This window comes from Phalangium opilio, unplaced genomic scaffold (assembly GCF_054372755.1).
Source record: "Phalangium opilio isolate 3A_F unplaced genomic scaffold, DU_Popi_V2 ptg000013l_1, whole genome shotgun sequence".
Taxonomy (NCBI): Eukaryota; Metazoa; Arthropoda; class Arachnida; order Opiliones; family Phalangiidae; genus Phalangium; species Phalangium opilio.
Genome location: NW_028324148.1, coordinates 3,559,694 through 3,578,999, shown reverse-complemented (window position 1 = coordinate 3,578,999; position 19,306 = coordinate 3,559,694). Strand labels below are relative to the sequence as shown.

The window sequence follows — 19,306 nt, the reverse complement described above, 5'->3', positions numbered from 1 at the left end:
ATTCATTCATGACATGATTCATTAATGTCAGTATACATGTTTGTTCATTATTGTCAGTATTCATGTTTGTTCATTATTGTCAGTATTCATGTTTGTTCATTATTTTCAGTATAAATGATTCATTTATGTCAGTGTAAATAATTCATTTGTGTCAGTGTAAATAATTCATTTATGTCAGTGTAAATGATTCATTTATGTCAGTGTAAATAATTCATTTATGTCAGTGTAAATAATTCATTTATGTCAGTGTAAATAATTCGTTTATGTCAGTGTTAATAATTTATTTATTTATTTATTGAATGTGTTGTTCACAAAGTCACATATGACGTATGTGTCAACATCGGAGTTTAATACACTAGGCAAGTTGCGGAAAGACAATAATGGAGTAGAGTAATACGAGAACAAAAATGGATAATGTAATATTAAAAAAATAATAATAACAATAAAAACAATGTCAGTTAATTAGGAATTCCCTGCACATTAATGCAATTTTTTATAATAATCATTTAGGTTGAAGGGGAAAGAAGTATAATGCTTACAATTTAATACAAAAAATGTCTAATAATTTACGACGAAAATGGGATTTATTAGTTAGAATGACGACATGATTCATTGGGCAAGGAATTACAATTGTCAATGACAGGCTGACAGCACATGCAAAGTGTGTTTGTCCGAAAACTGCACAGCACAGACCTCTAGGCCTCAGTCTCAAATACGTGTTAAACCTTAATGATGAAACCTCCGCTGCCGAAACTTTGGCGATAACTTTTCAAGGGAAATTATGCCAAACAGAACTGTATAGATTCTTTCATTTAATATTATTTTACATTTACATTATTTAAATTAAAATACTTCATTAAAGGTAAAAATTATTGCAGTTTACTGAGTTCCCAGTTTTATACTCACGGAATAAAACCAAGTAAATTGAATAAATCATTATAAAACTGCACACCATTTATGATTTCCTAGTCCCGTACACCTTCCCCCTCCCCCCTCCCGGGTGTAAACTAAAAAATTGGAATAATAGACCAAATTTAAATGATTAATAGAAAAGTGAATTATGTAATTTTAATAATTTAATTAATTTTAAAACAATGAAATTTTTGTGATTTTTACAAACTAAAAATAAAAAAAAAACAGGTGAATGATGATCCTATATAAAACAAGAAGAAAAATTATACTCTAAGAAGAATTTTATTGGGGCACAGGAAATTAAATTAACCATATAATACTGGTAGAAAAGCCAGTAACAACTAATTGTAAGGCTAGTTTAAAGTTTCGCGCGTATTAGCAACAGGTCCCTTCATTGTCACCCACAACGTCCTGGCTAATCCGTAACTATGAGACTTTACTCATAATAATACATTTTAGCCCTAACCAAAGTTTTGCCTATTCTGGAGAAATATGCTCAGAGTTTTACTGCTTAAGGAACTATATTTCGTCATTCATTATATTTGTACCTAAATTTTTTAGTATAATATTCATGTCTAACATTAATAAAAACTGTTAACATTTTTTCCAGTGCCCCAGTTTAATATAATTCATCACATTATTTCTAAGAACTTTAATTATTTATTTTACTTACAAAACAAAAATTAAACATTCCCCTTGGCGACAGTCTCCTCCCTGTCGTCATCCTCCATTTGGATGACGACATCCTGGGGGGCCTTCGGTGGCACCCCCTCTCCTTCCTTGCCCTGAGGCATTTCCTCCTCCTTTTTTTCTTTTCCAATAATATAAATAGGCTATTAACTATCTTTATTGAATTTAGACTATCTTTTTGTTTGCTAAGCCATTCATTTGGTCTAACAATTAGTAAACACAAGGAGGATTCATACCATTTACACCTGAAGGCTAGGAGGCGCCTGGAGGAAAAAATGTAAAAGGGGTTTTTGTCTGCCAGGTAGCCTGCCCTCCTGGCGTAAATGATATGAATCCCCCATATGTGAAAACTAAATATAGTTTAGGAACTAGAATTTGGATAAAAAATGGCCCAGTGTTTACAATTTACTAGTCATGAGAGATAGTATTGTGCTGCCAGTCTTGCAACCACGGAGTTGTATCATTTCTTAAAATACATGCAGGGTGGGAAATAAGGATTTTTTTGAAACTGGACATGGGGACAGCGACCCCCTGGAATAAATAAACTGGTCCATGACCATTCACCAGGACGCGTCGTCTGCTAAAGTAAAGAAGTGGATAATTCAAGCAGTTGAGATAATGTCTGGACTCTGGTTACCCTTGAATTTTATTAGTGGTCAAGTGGACCACTGACCCCCTCCGATTTAATTTCTAAACTGGTCCAGGCAATTTTTAACCTGGTCATTTGCCCTGTGCCACCGCCTTATTTCCCACGCTGATCAAGACTGAGTTGATCTTATTGATAAATTGGCTCTAACTTGTTATAATATTTAAATGACACATATAGGGCAAATTGCTACTACCACCAAGATCTGCACCAGAGGCGGCTCCAGGCGAGCTTACTATATGTCTCAGACGACAGCTTATTCTGTATTATACAATAAGCCTCTGGCTTTCTTTTTACCCGTCAATAAACTTTATTATTATTATTATTTTTTGAAACTTAATAAAAAAACTAGTGGTGTATAATCTATGAGATTGTTTACTGTTTGTTTAGATAATACTTCTACTTGTACCACCGACGGCCTTGTACTGTTCAACACTGTTCTCGTAGTTCCATAAGGACGTCACGTCATCAGTAAGCAAATCCTGGAAAGCATCTCAAAGTCAAACACTAGTTAAGCCTTGGCTATTGAAAACGCTAGTCGAAAACTAAAGTGCATTGTTTCAACATCGTCCGTGGATTAATATTAGTCGCGTTGATTTAGAGACAAGAGGCCCATGTTCATCGTCTGATTCTTTAACACTAAAAAGCAACAGAGTACGAGTAGCAGTAAGTACTTGAAAATAACGACTTGAAAAGGTGCACGATTTTGGATTGAAATATTCATCTATCACTTGTAAACTATACGCTACTACAAATATATTTCCCAAAGCTATATCTACAATTACAATTTCACTAAACGCGCAATGCCAGCCTGCAAAGACCCTTGTCCTCAATGCAAAGAACCTGTTTTTGGTAGTCAGTCAGTTATTCCCTGTAAAAAGTGTAATATCAAAAGTCATACCAAATGCCTGAACCTTGTAACAGCTGAAGAAAGAAATATGTTATGGGATGGAGTTAAATCCAAACATCTCTGTCATGTATGCAAAAGGAAGAGTCAAACAGAGGATGCACTGCTTTCAATGTCTGAAGAAGTTAATAAAGCAGTAAGCCAAGATATAAAAAACCCTGAATCTAACCTTACAATAAAGGATATTGAGTCAAACCCCAAGAAAAAGGAGAGTAAAGTAGGCAATAAAGGTCTGCTGAATCCCCTTATAAATGCGTTACCTAAACTTCTCAATGAATTTTTCTGTGAAGAAGGGGCATCCAGGGATGGTGGCTCGATATTAGATGAAATTGAAGCTAAGGTCACTAAGATTCTCGACATAGTAGAATTATTGCAGTCTGATGTAGAAGACCTAAAATCTCAAAATATGGCACTGAGGGTCGATAACAAAACAATTACCACATATTTGAACAATGATCTGTCTAAAATCGTAGCAGCTGTTCATACAGAAATCAAGGAACTAAAAACACAAACAAACATATTAATACATAATTCAACTAGTCATATGGTAAGTAGATAGGAAGTGTTACCTTTGGGACAGTGGCGTCAGACAGTGCCAGATGGCACATGATCTGGCACCAATAAATATGGCGTCAGTGGGCGCCCACAACATTTTTCCTCTTATGGCGCCAGTGAATCAAACATTTTCCCCCAATCCTGTTGCGGCGTCAGCGAATCAATCATGGCGTCAATGTTAGGCATAAGCGTCATATTCGACAACGTGGTAAATAACCCTTGTCATACACGTGGTTTAAACGCCATGTTCACTATAAGAACATGATTGGTCTAAAAAGTGCGCCATGTTTACATGGACAGAAAGTCACGTGACATTAAAGTATAAAAGACGAGGACGGTTTAAAGATAAGGCATTCTATATCCCTCATTGAAGTACCGACCCAGATCCGAAAAATGTAAGTATAATTTCCCATAAAATCTTAGTGCTATAACCTTGGTTTGTATCACATTTAATGTGATTACCATATTTAATGTGAATATTTAGGGATAACTCCAACGTGTTCGAGATTTCCTCAACTAAATCAGTAAGTGTAACGCCGGACTGTAGGATTAGACTAGGAATGACCGATGGCTCAACAGGGATCGTATTAAGCGAGGAGGAATATATGCAACTTTACGGAATGAAGGACTCCATAAACGGATTTTTCGAGAAGGATGACGCTCAACCCACCACGTGCTTTTTCGAGGGATCGATGGACAAGCGTATTCAACTTGTAACTTACCAGGAAAGGAAGATGTTAAATATCCGCCAAGTGATCCAGGGACAAGGAGCGAACTACGGAATCCAATACCCAACTAGGAATGGATTTGCCATAGGACCATTCCTATGGGAGAAGTTATTGGAAAAACACATTCAGGTGACGACATTCATTACCGAAGCGAAACGTGTGGAGAGTGCGATTAAGGACATAGTAATACAGCAACTAACTGAGGGAATAAAGAATTCGTGCAACGGCTGCATTATCGACCATCCTTCACAATTACAGCATGATTGTATAATGATGGAATGGGGTGAACGTGTAGATGAACATTATTCTAATGCCGTGTCTAATTTAAATATCGAGATGATAGTTAATATTTTTAATAATTCCACTTTCTTAAGTTTTCAATTCTGTAAGCAAATGGTCTCTCGAAGTGTATGCAACTCTAAAAAATTCTTGTAATACATTGAATTTAAATAATAAATATTCAAATTTAATACTTTTTCATTTACCTAAATATAAGCCTATTTCAAATTTTATTATTTTAGTTATTTATATTCGAATTTAATACTATTTAACTAAATATATAGTCATATTCCAAATTTTAGGAGTTATTTCAACTTAATATCTGAATTTAATACTTCTAAATATAAACTTTAGAAATTATTTCAACTTAAACCAATTTCTCTTTATTGATATGCCTATTTCAAGGATAGGAAATGTAAATAACAAGGTCGGTGAACGGGAATCGAGAAACTCGGACGGTAAATAAACGGCCTATGTCAATAATTAGAAATCATGATAAGCGCTTGTATTAAACTCTAACGCTGAGTGTCGACATGGGATCATAGTTGGGGTTGCAATGTTTGCTAGGAAACTTGTAAGTAAACAAACTAGATTGAAACTTGACGTGAATTTCGAAACATGGCGCGGTGTTCGAGGTCGGTGAACAGGAATAGAGAAACTCGGACGGCAAATAAACGGTCTATGTCAATAATTAGAAATCATGATAAGCGCTTGTGGGAAACTCTGGCACCGAGTGTCGACATGGGATGATAGTTGAGGATGCAATGTTTGTTTATGCTAGGAGACTTGTAAGTAAACAAACTAGATTGAAACTTGGCGTGAATTTCGAAACATGGCGTGGATTTCGAAGCATGGCGCGGCTCTCGTCGTGACGTCAATGGGAAAACCCATATGATAGTTCGGGCAGAGATTAAACGGACGACCCAACAATGTTTGTTTATGCCAGGAAATTTGTAAATAAACAAACTAGATTGAAACTTGGCGTGAATTTCGAAACATGGCGCGAATTTTCGAGTTGGCGTCAATGGGAAAACCCAAAGATTAAATGGACGACGCCAAGAGTATAAAAGCCCGGCACGTGCCCAAACTCAGTCACTTTTGTTCCTGACTTCAGACGAGTTCCAGCCTGCTCCCTAGTTGCTTTATAGTATTTTTCAATACTTGGTAACATTTGCCGTTGGAAGTTATTTTGCAGAGGGTAAGAAAAAATTTACGGGCTAGTACCGAAATTACTTGTGATTTTTACAAGTACTTGCGATTTTTTACAAGTACTTGCGATTTTTCTGAGATTGTCCTTATCTCATTCATTCTTTGAGAATGTTTAAGTGTAATATTTGTGAGTGTTCATACCAAGGAAACAGGGAACTTTTGAGACATAAAAGGGAGAAACACGAGGATGTTAAATACCCATGCTCGCAATGTCCCGCCGTTTATACCAGACTTGCGAATTTAAAGTTACACGCGGCTGCCCGACACTCTAACTTTAAGGTTCCACACCCCCTCATGAACAATGCGGGTCCATCAACTTCTACCTTTGTCCCATTCTTGGGTCCATCTACCTCTACCTTTGTCCCATTCTTGGGTCCATCTACCTCTACCTTTGTTCCTCCTGTTATCCCATTCTCGGACCCCTCAACCTCCACCTTTATCCCTCCTGGGACGCAGAGGCCGAAACGGTCCACGTCCGACCCATCCACTCCTGAGACGAAGCGGCCGAAACGGTCCACGTCCAACCCTACTCCTTCCTCTGTTTTCGGTCCCCTTTCCGGCGTCACTCGTAGGGTGTCGTCGGACCTTTCTCCTGAAAATCTAGATGAACTGTCCGACGATGGGAATCGTGCCTTGAGCGAGTTCATGGACCGAGAAGAAGGTGTCATCAATGGATCTCTACTGGGAACTCCTCCACCCGCCGTTTGCGAAAATCTTGATGAGCTGTCCGACGATGGAAATCGTGCCCTGAACGAGTTCATGGACCAGGAGGAGGACTTCCCAGCCCTTTCCAGCCAGGAGAACCGCGACATCCATCGCTTTATGGATCAGCAGGAGGGTGGTGGTGGTCAAGAGCAGGAGGAGGAACCCATCGTTGCGTCACCGGAAGTTCCCCTTCACGACGAGCTGGAGGAACTGGAAGTACTCGGTAGGGCTATTTTTTGTGCACGTTTCACACCCGTAGCGACTGAGACAGACGTAGAGCTGTACGTAGGTAGACATAGGGCAGCGATCGAAAATTACTTGCGCAATAAACTGGCTAGAGATAGGGGGATTAAGTGGTATTTAACTGTCAGGGCCCGCTACACCCGTCAGTTAGCCGACACTGACGAGGAAGTAGAAAATTTAATTTATCATAGAACCCGAAACCTCGCTATTTTGAACCCCGACGTTATCCCCGGACAGATAGACTTTAGTATTACGACTCTGAAACGTTTAATGGAGGAGTTCGAGGCGAGTGGTAGCGGGTGGGTTTTAGATAAAATTCTCTTCCTGCAAATTAATATTATAGCGTACCTCCCGCTTCACGGGGGTACGTACTTTGAAACCCCTAAAAATCTTTTAGCTAAAAAAGCCCTTTTAAATGTGCAAAATACGGACAATAAGTGTTTCTTATGGTCAATTTTGGCACATTTACACCCTGTTAACCATGGAAATGTCCCTCATCGTGTAACTAAGTACCTAGAGTATAGTAATGAATTGGACATGGCCGGTATTACGTTCCCCGTGGAATTAAATACCGGCAAATTAGAGAATTTCGAACGGGTGAATAACCTTTCGATTAATGTGTTCGGATACGAGAAAGAGGTCTTCCCCCTTTACGTGAGTTCCAACAGAGTTGAGGAACCACGCCAAGTAGATTTATTGCTATTAACCGAGGGTGAGAAGAAGCATTTCTGCTTAATCCGAAGCATGAGTCGACTTCTAGCGAAGGTGTTCACCGCTCACGCAAACACGAACTATTATTGTCGTTATTGCTTGCATCGATTCTCCGGTGTAAACTCGGAGGAAAACTACAAGGACCACATCAAGGAGTGCAGTATACACGGACCCCAGAAGATCGAGATGCCGGTAAAGGAACCTATTCTCGAATTCAAAAACGTCGCATGGCAACAGAAGGTAAACTAAAACTTTTGTTATTTATCAGGGTATTTTGAATAGCGCGCCAAAATAGTTTACTGAGGCTAACGTCAGACGGCGCCCATAGCAAGATAAATAGAGCAGACGATAAGATGCATGGGCGAGAGAGAATGTTTTGTTTACATTTTATCTAATATAGTTTTATTTCTATTTCTCACAGGTTAAATACGTTATCTATGCCGATTTCGAGTCTATTCTCCGTAAAGTTCACCGATGCGATCCCGATGCCGGCCTCTCTTCAACCACGAAAACTTCGCAGCATATCTCCTGTGGGTTTAGTTATGTCATCGTTAGTCACGACGGTGCAGTCTCAAAACCAGTTACTTATCGAGGGATAGATGCCACGGAAAAGTTTTTAGAAAACCTTTTGCGTGAAGACGCAATTATTCAGCGTAAGATTAAAGATAACGCCCCCATGAATCTATCAGACTTAGATAAGGCGCAATTCACCTCGGCCCAATCCTGTTACTTATGTAACAAGGCTTTCACTGTAAATGACTGTAAAGTTCGTGACCACGACCACACTAACGGAGCCTACAGGGGAGCTGCTCATAATTCGTGCAACCTGAAACTGAGGACCCGGAATTTCGTTCCAGTCTTCATGCATAACTTATCTCGTTACGATGCCCATATTATTATGGACAAAATTGGATTGGTCAAAGATCACGAGATTAAGTGTATCCCCACGAATTCCGAAACGTACATTTCGTTTTCTCTGGGTAATTTACGATTCTTAGACTCAATTAGGTTCATGCCGGCATCGCTAGAGACACTCGTATCGAATTTGGCTCGAGGAGGAGCCGATAAGTTCAAGTGTTTAAACTCTGCCTTCAGCGCTGACGAAGTTCCGCATCTGCTGAGGAAGCAGGTTTACCCCTATGACTACTTCGACTGCGAGACTAAATTCGACGAGACCGAGTTGCCACCCAAGGATGCCTTCTTCAATTCCTTAACTGACGAAGAGGTTAGTGAGGAAGATTATTCTCAAGCTCAAAAGGTTTGGGAAAAATTCCAACTCACTAACCTCGGTGAGTACCATGATTTATACGTTAAGACCGACGTTCTGCTCCTAGCGGATGTTTTTGAAAGTTTCAGGGCCATGTGTCTAGAATATTACAAGTTAGATTGCGCGCATGCATATACAGGTCCTGGTTTCGCTTGGCAAAGCGCACTTCACATGACCCAAGTGAAATTGGAACTACTCCAGGATCCTGATATGCATCTCTTTATTGAGAAGGGTATAAGAGGGGGCGTTTCTTTAATTACGCATAGACTAGCCATAGCCAATAATAAGGATCTCCCCGAAACATTCAACCCAGCAGAACGTAGCTCTTACATTACCTACCTAGACTGTAATAACCTTTACGGCACCGTAATGTGTAATCACCTGCCGATGAGAGGGTTTCGATGGATTCAACCATGTCAAGATTTCACTCGTGAAATTATCTTGAATCACCCAGACGATGATCCCCAGGGTTTTATCCTGGAGGTGGATCTTGAGTACCCGGAAAGTTTGCACGAAGAACATAACTGTCTACCCTTAGCACCCGAACGTAGAGTTATTAACGCGGATGAGCTTTCACCGTATTCGATTGAACAGTTGAACAAACTGAAAATTAACGTACAGGATAGTCTTCCAAAGTTAGTCCCCTCGCTCTACAATAGGGAGAAATATGTTCTCCACTACCGGAATCTCAAGTTTTACATCGCTAAGGGGATGAAATTGGGGAAAATCCATCGAATACTCACATTCGAGCAGGGTGCGTGGTTAAAACCATTTATCGAGTTCAACACGGAGAAAAGGAAGCAGGCAGTGAACGACTTTGAGAAGGATTTTTTCAAGTTGGCCAACAATAGGTACGCATCTACGCTACGCTAAGTTATTATTTCACACGTAAATTAATAAAAAAAATTTTATCTATTAACAGTGTTTTCGGGAAGACGATGGAAAACCTCCGCAACAGGATCAACTTCGACCTTGTCCAGACCCGGGAGATGGCAATCAAGAAGGCCAGTTCGCCGACATTCCAGAGGTTCACCATCTTCAGGAACGAGCTGGTCGGGATCCATCGTCTGAAGAAATCCCTCAAGTTGGACCGACCCATTTACACCGGTTTCGCCATCTTGGACCTCTCAAAGTTGGTCATGTACGACTTCCATTACAACACTATGAAGGCTAAATACGGCGACGACCTCAAACTTCTTTTTACCGACACAGGTATGATTTTTTAAAATCGTTTACTAGATTTAAATCCTTTTTTCTACTTTCAATTTTAACTAATTAAATGTTTTTACGTATAATTGCTGACAGCCTGACCTATCAGATTTTCACCGACGATTTGCCCCGGGACTTTGCCCAGATGAAGGAGATGTTCGACTTTTCCGCCTACCCCAAGGAACATCCGCTCTTCAGCGAGGAGAACAAGAAGGCCCTCGGAAAGTTCAAGGACGAACTCAACAGCGTCCAGATTCAAGAGTTCTGCGGCTTGCGACCGAAAATGTACAGCATCCTGTCGGCAAAAGGTGAAAAGAAGACGGCGAAGGGAATCTGTCGTCGCGTAGTCAAAAAGAAGATACGTCACGCCCAATACAAGGAATGCCTGCTTCAACGTAAACTCACCACTGAGGAGATGAAGAGGATAGTCAGTGTTAAACACGAACTATTTTCCATCACTCAGAAGAAACTCGCTCTTAACCCCTGCGATGATAAGAGATTCATCATCGATGGGGTGTCTACATACGCTCATGGTCATTTTAAAATTAAGGAATAATTCCAAATGTATAACTTTCTGTAACCCTATCCCCTCCCATCCTGGGGGCGAAGTGGCCGAACCGGTCCACGCCCTCCTCCCATACCCTTTTGGTGCGAAGTGGCCGAATCGGTCCACGCCCAATTTCCCCTCCCATACCCTTTTGGTGCGAAGTGGCCGAATCGGTCCACGCCCAACCCTTTTCCTTTAAAATTTCATAGTTCTATGTATAGTTTATAAGTTTAATTTAATGTATATATATTTTCAATGTTTAATTGTATAGTTTTAAGTTGTTTTTTCTCGAATGAGTTTTACTCCGTGATTCTACGGTTTCTCATTCAAAATAAAAATTTTTTAAATGCAAATTTTCTCCCTCTTATTTCATACAACTTAGGCAAACATTTTTTTTTTTTTCCAGGTTAAGGTGTAGCGCGGAGGACCAGCCGCGTGCGCGTGTTTAAATTTCCCGCGTGTAGGAATAAGTTCGCGCGCGATTTAAAGAAAAACACATAAATTCAATCAAAAAAACTTTATTAAAAATCTCTTATACATAAATTCCGATATCATTTTATCGTTCAAATTCTTATCTTTTACAAATTTTAAGCAAATATCATACATTTTAATACCTCTACATCTATGCAGAGAAAAATATACGCAAAATCCGCCACATGTCTGACTGGAATTTCCTTGAAGTTGTTTAGAATTAAAAGTTACGGTAACGCTGTTTCTTTCTACAAAATCGTTGAATTGAAACATGTCCGGCGGGTTTCCGAAACTATCGAAGAACTCGGTATTTTTGTTACTAGAAAAGTAAATAACAGTCCAATGCTGACCTTCAGTTTCTGAAGAGCCAGTATTTACAATATACAGTGAAGGGAAAAACTTTACTTTCTCGGGTAGCAGGTCAGCTGCAAAAACACCTCGAAACAGATCTTTGGTGAATTTATCCCTTTGCATAATTTTAGTTAATTGTGTAGTGTTCATAATCTTTTAGTTGTAATCGTATATGACAGTTCTATTCTTATCAATCTCAACCAAATTCTGAAACTCAGAGTAATATAAAACTGTGATAGTCTTGGGCAAGTCCTTGGCGAATTTTAATTCCAATCGCAAGTTACCATTCCTTATCAATTGAAATTGAGAAATTGAACTACTGAGGTCGGCACTTAAATCAAAAGCAAATATGCAATTCCCATTGGGGAATTCCTCCCGTGAAATGTAGTTTCCCTCGTCCAATAACCATTGAGAGGTTTGAGTAAAAAGATTAGTATAAGATCTCATATATTGACCACCAGAAAAGTTTGGGGTAAGAGGTTTATGTGGAACACTAGCTCCGTCAAGGTACAAGGCGATATGATTTAAATCATAAGGTTGAAAATTGAAGGGTGACTTTCCGTAATCACCCAAATATGCATTTTGATCTACAAGAGCGAAAAGAACTTTTTTGGGAAGTTGACCCATGAATAAATTATCTCTAACACATATTTTTGTACCACTGTTAATTGAGAATGAGTTACATTCCGTGCGAATAATCGGGTATTTCATGGTTGCCAGTTCCAAACATTTAGCGTGGGCGATTAACACTTCCGATGGTAATTTTACTTTACGAACGTACAGGGATGCTAACTCGTAAACCACTTTCCATTTAACTGCACCGTCTGCATGTACGCAAAATTCGTTTGGACTTTTAACAAACTTGAATTTGAGATCCGTTAAATTTGGGAAGTATCGAGGTTGTTGACAAAGGTCCAAGTGTACAGTTCCTACCATATCTATTGTTCCTTTTCTAGCAAAGGCCGCTCGTGTTTTAAACCCTTCGTTATCGTCCAAAACGTCAAATTTTCCGGCCGTGTCTTTGTAAAACATGGAACTAGTAAGAAAACTGGTTTTGGCGGGACCTCCGAATGTCACCGCCGTTTGAAACATGGCCTTGTAAGGGTAGTTTTGCGGCGATGGTGTGACCGATCTCTCTTGAGCCGAAAGATGTACTTCGCTGAAAAGACTATGCAGGAAATTATTTACCGGTCCAACTTTATCAGCAGCTGCCGGGATTGTTTTTCCATCGGCCGGGTTGACAATCCTGACTTGGAGATGTAGTAAAGTCTTGGACAAGTCCAAATACGCGTCGGAACTACCAGCCACGGTAAACGTGATTGTCGAATTTTCGTTAATGTTAGAGATGGGGCTGTATTCGACCCATTCTCCACTCAGAATACTGGTATTGGTAAGGGGTATGTCGAAAAGTTCAACTTCGGAGCCGACCGCCCCATGCGAACCTGGATGGACATGTGTCATTATATTTTTCAGGTAAAAATATCTGGATGATTAAAGGACGTTGCTTTCCTCTTTCTTGCCGAGGCTGAACTGACGAGTGATCTAGACCTGCGTTTCCTTTTATTACCATTCCCCGTCATTTTTCGGATTTCTTCCGCCGCACTAAGGGCGACGTCTTTAGCCGCGGCTTTTCCATGTGATTTTACGGATGCTTTCACGTTTACACCGTTTGCCACGTCGGCCACGACCTTTGCACCTGTGTTCAAAAATTTTTTCCCGAGGTATGAAGCACCCCTTTTCAGTAATGGTATAGCCCGGCGAAAGGCCGATGAAATGAAGTTTCCCAATCCGTATCCGTGTTGCACCGGAAGTCCCCTGTATACCGCTAAGGAATTACCAATTTGGGAGTGAAAGTGTTTATAATAATCAAATTTTCCACCATGTCCGATCTGGTTTAGAAAGTGTTGATCGTAGTCCGATTGGTTAAAGGACATATTTGATTTGACGACGTTCTTCATCTAAAACTTCAAGTGTAAATGACACGAGGACCTGTTTTACCTTCTAATTTATAATGGTGACCACATTCTACGGGGTCTAAAGTGTAGAGTAACGTGAACTCTTCCTCTCACGAAATCTATGGGGGTACCAAGCTCACTCATTATGTTAATTTCAATTGACTGGAAAGTATTGCAGGCGAGGGGGAGGTAGTGCGGTCTAGGGAAATCTTTGTCTACCGTTTCTCCGTCATTACCCTGCACGCTAACGATTCTTAGTAGAGGTATGTGCACATCTCCCACGGGTCTAGACTCGACCACGTCGCTATAAACAAAGAGTGAATGAAGTCCCGCGTCGAGGTCAAAGGGGTACGTGGCTATGGTAGACTGGGAAAAAGTCGTTGATTCCGTGGAATCTTTCGAAAATCCGAGAATAACAGCTAACTCCCCCGGTATAGTTAACAAATAATCCTCTTTGAGAGAAATTTGTACTCTTCGTATGCGCTTTATGTAACTAAAGGAATACTTGAGCTGGGCGGGAATTGAGGGTTCACGCGTAATAACGCCCGCCACGTCATCCTCGACGTAGTTAAGTTGCTCGATAAGGTCCTGGATATTACCATAATATCCGGCGGGTAACTCTATGATTGTAGAATATACTACTCTACCATTACTCACGAGTATAAGCGAGCATGTCCTACTCAAATTATCCCAAGTGTGCGGGTAGCTAATTTCCGCTAAGCCTACTTCGTAAAATCCCTGTAATTTTACGGGTTCGGGGAGGTACGTTCTGAATTTACTTCTCGTATTGTCGGGGAAATACCTCATCGACGAGTCGGAAGGTAAAGTGATGTAAAAGCTCATACTATATCTATTTCCTGAACCCAACTGTCATAAGACGGAGAGTATCCTTTCCAACGTACTAGCTTCTCTAGCGTCCCGTCGGGTCTGCGACGTTTCCTCAATATCTTTTCTATTTTAAACACGCTAGAATTTAGGTCTTTACCCACTTTCTGTAATTGTTCCTTGTAAAAAATACCAGTAATCGGTTCCGAATTCAAATCCTGGATCCTATACACCGGTGGACTACGAGGTAATCTCTCCACCACTTTGAAAAGTTCTTCCGACCACGTGGGCAAGTAACCCTTCTCGAAAATATTCTTATGTTTGCTTATCCGGACTACGTCACCAATATCGTAAGGATACTTTAATGGTGGGGAGAAGTCTATATCGCCGTAAAGGTTTTCCCATACCCGTCTCGATGTTTCGGGTGTGACTTCAACAGGTTTACACTTTATGGATCGGTGATAATTGTTATTATAAGCTTGAACCATGTCTTTAAGAGCGTCAATGTACTTATAGGTATTGTTTTCCGTGAAATACCGATACATGCGACTTTTTAGAGTTCTGTTGAACCTTTCAACTATCGTAGCCTTCTGTTCGGAATCCGGGGCAAAGAACTCAATCCCCCTTCTTTTCAACTCTCTCTGAACATCCCTGCATATGAACTCATTACCGTGGTCACTTTGCACTCGCTTCGGCGAGCGACCGGACTCGAGAATAGCCTTAAAAGCCCTAAGGATGGTTGGTCCTTTCTTGTCCTTGGTAGCCACCACAAAGGCGTATTTACTGAAAACGTCAATGCAGCACAGGAGGTATCTGAACCCTTTATTGTAACGGGTTAGGTTCTTCAAATCGGCTAAATCAATCTGCCACTGCTCATCGATCCCATAAACTATTGTCCTATTTCTCTTAAAGTTTTTTCTAGCATTCCTGTGTAATGTATACGTATCTTGTGTTTTTAAAAATGTCTCCACGTCTTTTACCGTAACCTTTAACCCAGCCTCTTTAGCCGCTCGGTATAGCCCGAGAACACTTCCATATGAACCCGGGTCAGAAACATTAGAATAAATCTCTTTTAGTCTATCCATTAAGGGTGCAGTTGGTTACACTATGATAATGCCTGAAGAGAAAATCGCTAACCTCTATAATTAGGAATATGGCAATTACTAAAACCACAGTTAAAATTTTAGGAGATTTAAAAAATGTGTCTACTAGGTTGGCTAACACCACAAAAGTACCCACCTGATTATCACAACCTTCCATATCGGAATACTAAAAATGAATGAAACGTGGAATGTAAATGAATCGTATTTTATTTAAAACAAGTGCTACAAGTTTATCCAATTTCCGAAACCCTCACCAGTCTGAGCGGGCAAATAATAATCCTCCTTCACTTCTTCTTTCTCCACTTTTTCTTTCTTCGCTTCACTTTTTTCAGGCGGGGGTGGGTCTGTTTTTCTAATTTTAATTAATGTTCTTGGTACATTAACCGTATACAAAAGTTGGTAAAACTGTGGGGCACCAATGACGGACGACTGTTTTTTAGAACTCTTCGCGGTATAAGCTAATAAATCAATTATATTTGAACCGATGATTTTACGGTTCTCATATATTAACTCTCCGGCGTGTGTCCATCTTATTTTTGATATACGGTCAATCCATTTGTACAAGTTCAAACAATCAGCTGCGCTATAGGAGGGAACCGAAGAGACGATTTCAGGACCCCAATTCCGGTTTTTTGCTGGTTTTACTTTCGCCCTTTTCACCGTTTTACTAATTTCCCTCGAAAGTACGTGGTTATATCTTAATAGTTTATCAGTATCGTTTAATTTAGTATCGTTTATGATGGATTTCAACTTATCCTCCTTATCCAACTCCATTGAAGTGTCGACTTTTAAACCGCTATTTGAATTTAACCTATTATACGTTTCTTCGGAAATTAATAACATTTTTCGCGCCATTTTTACTTTATAGCTCAACTTATAGCCGCACCTGCTACTGAACTAATGATAGATAGTAACGGCCCGAGAAGTAAAGGGATGAAACCTCCGTTTTGAATTAATAGTTTCCTTTTCTTTGAAGGGAGTATGTTGGACGTAACCTTTCTTATAACGTGTCGATGTTTCTTCAACCGCTCCTTCTCCTCCACTGAAAGAGGGACATTGCCCCGTAGGATATTTATACAACACTCGACAATAGATTTAATCGCTTCTTTATTGGCAAATTTAATTGCGGCATTTCTTTGACATGAGTTACAATTTGCAATATATTTTAAAAAATTTAAATTTTCGTCGACTCGTTTTGACGGAGCCATTCCGCAAGTTTGGACGCCTTCACCAAGGTACAGTTGTTGCTGTCCCTATGAAAAGTGCAAGCCCTGGGGGTATCGCACTCGATACTTGATAATCTCGGGCAACCGTAGTCTTCGGCGTTGATAACTTCGCACCCCAAGAACCTTGATAGGGTTTCGGCCTTCTCCGCTCCTTTCGTCACGTATGACGATGCTCTAGCTCGAATATAGTCGGCGGCCTCCTGCGTCGTCTCGTATGGGTAGTCTCCCTCCTCGAATGCTAGATCGCAAGTGTTCCTTGAGAGCCACCTGCATTGCCTTTTATCCTTGACGGATAACTCTGAGAACTTGCATGGGGATTGGAAGATCCAGACTTCGTGGACGTCGGTCTCCTTCACGTACATCGTCAGCTCCTTGATTATCCATTGTCCCTTAATCCGGAAAAAATTCGCTTCAAGGATGGCCGTCATTTCGGTATGAACAGTGCTGCTTGTTGACCTGGAAGTATACCTGTTCTTAGACGGTGATTATCTAGGGTGTTAGCCTTAAGGTCTACAAATAGATATCCGTAAGGTTCCAAAGTCGCCTGTCTAAAGGAGTCTACCACGTATTTACTATTTCCCGGCGAAATTTGTTTCGCAAGATGGATAATGGCAGATTGATCACGTGGTGTTTTAAATATAACCAAGTAATGGGCATTTAAGTTTAAGGTACGAATTTCCTTCCCAGGATAATAAAGATTCTGCATTAAAATTAAAACTGAGGTATTCCTATGGTGCGAGCCCCTAATGAAAAGATTCGTCACGTCCTTATTATTCGCTATTTCACATAGTAGGTCGTCTAATATAACGAAGTTCCTCACACTAGCATCTAGGGTGTTAACATCTAATAAACCCTCGTGAAATTCTACACTCGGAGTATGGGATAGTATAGCACCGTATAGTTTCAACTGATACTCCGTGTAACACCAAATTATTCTTTCGGGGGTGGGCGAAATACATATATCCTTATGCTTAATTAATTCTCCTACGAAAACACTTTTCCCACAGCCGGTGACTCCAGCCACTAGTCCGGTAAAGGGGTGTTGCATACTTAAATCCATATCGATAAATGCGGGAGGAATTAACTACCGTAAACTTATATTTAAAGAAATTTATACTTACATTTTTCGGATCTGGATCGGTACTTCAAGGGTGGATGTAGAATGCCTTATCTTTAAACCGTCCTCGTCTTTTATACTTTAATGTCACGTGACTTTCTGACCATGTAAACATGGCGCACTTTTTAGACCAATCATGTTCTTATAGTGAACATGGCGTTTAAACCACGTGTATGACAAGGGTTATTTACCACGTTGCCGAATATGACGCTTAAGCCTAACATTGACGCCATGATTGATTCACTGACGCCAACACGTCATGTACGTCACAACAATATTGGGGGAAAAATGTTTGATTCACTGGCGCCATAAGAAGAAAAATGTTGTGGGCGCCCATTGACGCCATATTATTGGTGCCAGATCATGTGCCATCTGGCACTGTCTGACGCCACTGTCCCAAAGGTAACACTTCCTATCTACTATGGTAGCTCCAAGTACGTCTACAGATTTGAATCCTCTTACAAACGAACTAAAGGAACTAAAATTACAAAATTCCATCTTTACGGGACAGATTAGCACACTTACAGATAGTGTGAATAATATTGTTAAAGTTTTGTTAAAAGATGACTCAGATATTACTTCTCCAATGTGTACATATAGTGACGTGGTAACTAGAAACAAACAAAACCCCGTAAGTAACAAGACTTCACATCGGCCGTTGAGGAGAACAATAAACTCTAATAATAATAATACTGTGTTTAATAATAATGGATCAAAATACGCAGCAACGAGAACAATATCTAATCAGAAAAAAAATGCTACCTCAATTGGTAAAAACACATCTTCGGCTATAAAATCTTTGCCTGAAAGAATAAAAGTCATTCGGAAAAAGGCTTTTTTCGTATCACGTATTGATCCAAATCTTTCAGAGATGGACTTTAAGAATTGGCTTATTAAAGAACATTCTTTAAAAACGTTGGTAGTCACAAGGTTGAAAACTAGGTTTCCATCTTACGCGTCGTACCACATAGCGCTTGGTAACGATGAATTTGATAAACTGAACAACGAGGAATCTTGGCCTTCTGACTCTATATATTCCGTATACAGAGGCTGGCTCCGACAAAGTCAAAAATATAATGAAAATCACGATAAAATATTGGACGAAACATGTGTATTACCTTTTATAAACAACAACAATAATAATACAGGTGACCCTTTAATATTAGAAGAACCAATAGCCCTAAGTAACACATCAATTGACTCTACAAACCCTGAAGAGGAAAAAGATTAATCTTAAAGGAATATGAACCTCTAACCTTACTTGAATAATATGCCATTATCTTTTATGACTAAATCGAAAAATAACTTAAATGGTAAATTAAGTATAACATACCAAAATGTCCGTGGGCTAAGAACAAAGTCTAAAGTATTCTATTTAAATGCTACATTGAGTGAGAGTGATATCATCTGTCTCACTGAGACTTGGTTCAATTTGACGTCATTCAATGAAGACTATTTCCCAAGCACTTATCGTGTTTTTCGTGCAGATCGTCCTTCAATAAATGATAGAGATGTTCGAGGCGGAGGCTCATTAATAGCATGCCGTAATAACATTCAAGTAACTCGCCGATCTGACCTAGAACATATAAACGACTGCGTGTGGATCGAAATTCAAACAAGTAAACATAGAAAGCTACTTATAGGCAATCA

At 39.9% G+C, this 19,306-nt stretch overlaps 4 protein-coding genes across 4 annotated transcripts; 2 read left to right on the top strand and 2 right to left on the bottom strand.

Annotated features, from left to right (window-relative positions):
* The first annotated feature begins 2,855 nt into the window (after nt 1–2,855).
* On the top strand, nt 2,856–3,780 carry LOC149707837 (uncharacterized). Its single transcript, XM_089862358.1, has 2 exons — nt 2,856–3,100; nt 3,173–3,780. The coding sequence occupies exons 1-2, from the start codon at nt 3,052–3,054 to the stop codon at nt 3,712–3,714; spliced, it is 591 nt and encodes a 196-aa protein (XP_089718484.1). The 5' UTR covers nt 2,856–3,051; the 3' UTR covers nt 3,715–3,780.
* Nucleotides 3,781–4,270: 490 nt separating this feature from the next.
* On the top strand, nt 4,271–10,162 carry LOC149707836 (uncharacterized). Its single transcript, XM_089863818.1, has 7 exons — nt 4,271–4,729; nt 4,813–4,823; nt 5,123–5,175; nt 6,072–7,825; nt 8,007–9,703; nt 9,775–10,064; nt 10,158–10,162. Exons 1-7 carry the CDS (start codon nt 4,271–4,273, stop codon nt 10,160–10,162), a joined length of 4,269 nt encoding a protein of 1,422 aa, XP_089719944.1.
* A 1,605-nt stretch (nt 10,163–11,767) lies between these two features.
* LOC149707835 (uncharacterized protein F54H12.2-like) lies at nt 11,768–12,891 on the bottom strand. The gene is made up of 2 exons (XM_089863817.1): nt 11,886–12,891; nt 11,768–11,823 (listed from the first exon to the last, which is right to left on the bottom strand). The coding sequence occupies exons 1-2, from the start codon at nt 12,889–12,891 to the stop codon at nt 11,768–11,770; spliced, it is 1,062 nt and encodes a 353-aa protein (XP_089719943.1).
* Nucleotides 12,892–16,252: 3,361 nt separating this feature from the next.
* Nucleotides 16,253–17,682, bottom strand: LOC149707834 (uncharacterized). Its single transcript, XM_089862352.1, has 2 exons — nt 17,661–17,682; nt 16,253–16,995 (listed from the first exon to the last, which is right to left on the bottom strand). Coding segments are annotated over exons 1-2 (510 nt in total). The 5' UTR covers nt 17,663–17,682; the 3' UTR covers nt 16,253–16,487.
* Nucleotides 17,683–19,306: the final 1,624 nt, after the last annotated feature.

Excerpts from the sequence above, each read along its gene's own strand:
- LOC149707837 (XM_089862358.1), top strand. The coding sequence starts at position 3,052 with ATGCCAGCCTGCAAAGACCCTTGTCCTCAATGCAAAGAACCTGTTTTT. Across the intron at positions 3,101-3,172 it reads ATGCAAAGAACCTGTTTTTG|CTGAAGAAAGAAATATGTTA; the intron begins GTAGTCAGTCAG and ends ACCTTGTAACAG.
- LOC149707836 (XM_089863818.1), top strand. The coding sequence starts at position 4,271 with ATGACCGATGGCTCAACAGGGATCGTATTAAGCGAGGAGGAATATATG. Across the intron at positions 7,826-8,006 it reads ACGTCGCATGGCAACAGAAG|GTTAAATACGTTATCTATGC; the intron begins GTAAACTAAAAC and ends TATTTCTCACAG. Across the intron at positions 9,704-9,774 it reads TTCAAGTTGGCCAACAATAG|TGTTTTCGGGAAGACGATGG; the intron begins GTACGCATCTAC and ends ATCTATTAACAG.
- LOC149707835 (XM_089863817.1), bottom strand. The coding sequence starts at position 12,891 with ATGACACATGTCCATCCAGGTTCGCATGGGGCGGTCGGCTCCGAAGTT. Across the intron at positions 11,824-11,885 it reads TACCCCAAACTTTTCTGGTG|GGAAACTACATTTCACGGGA; the intron begins GTCAATATATGA and ends TTATTGGACGAG.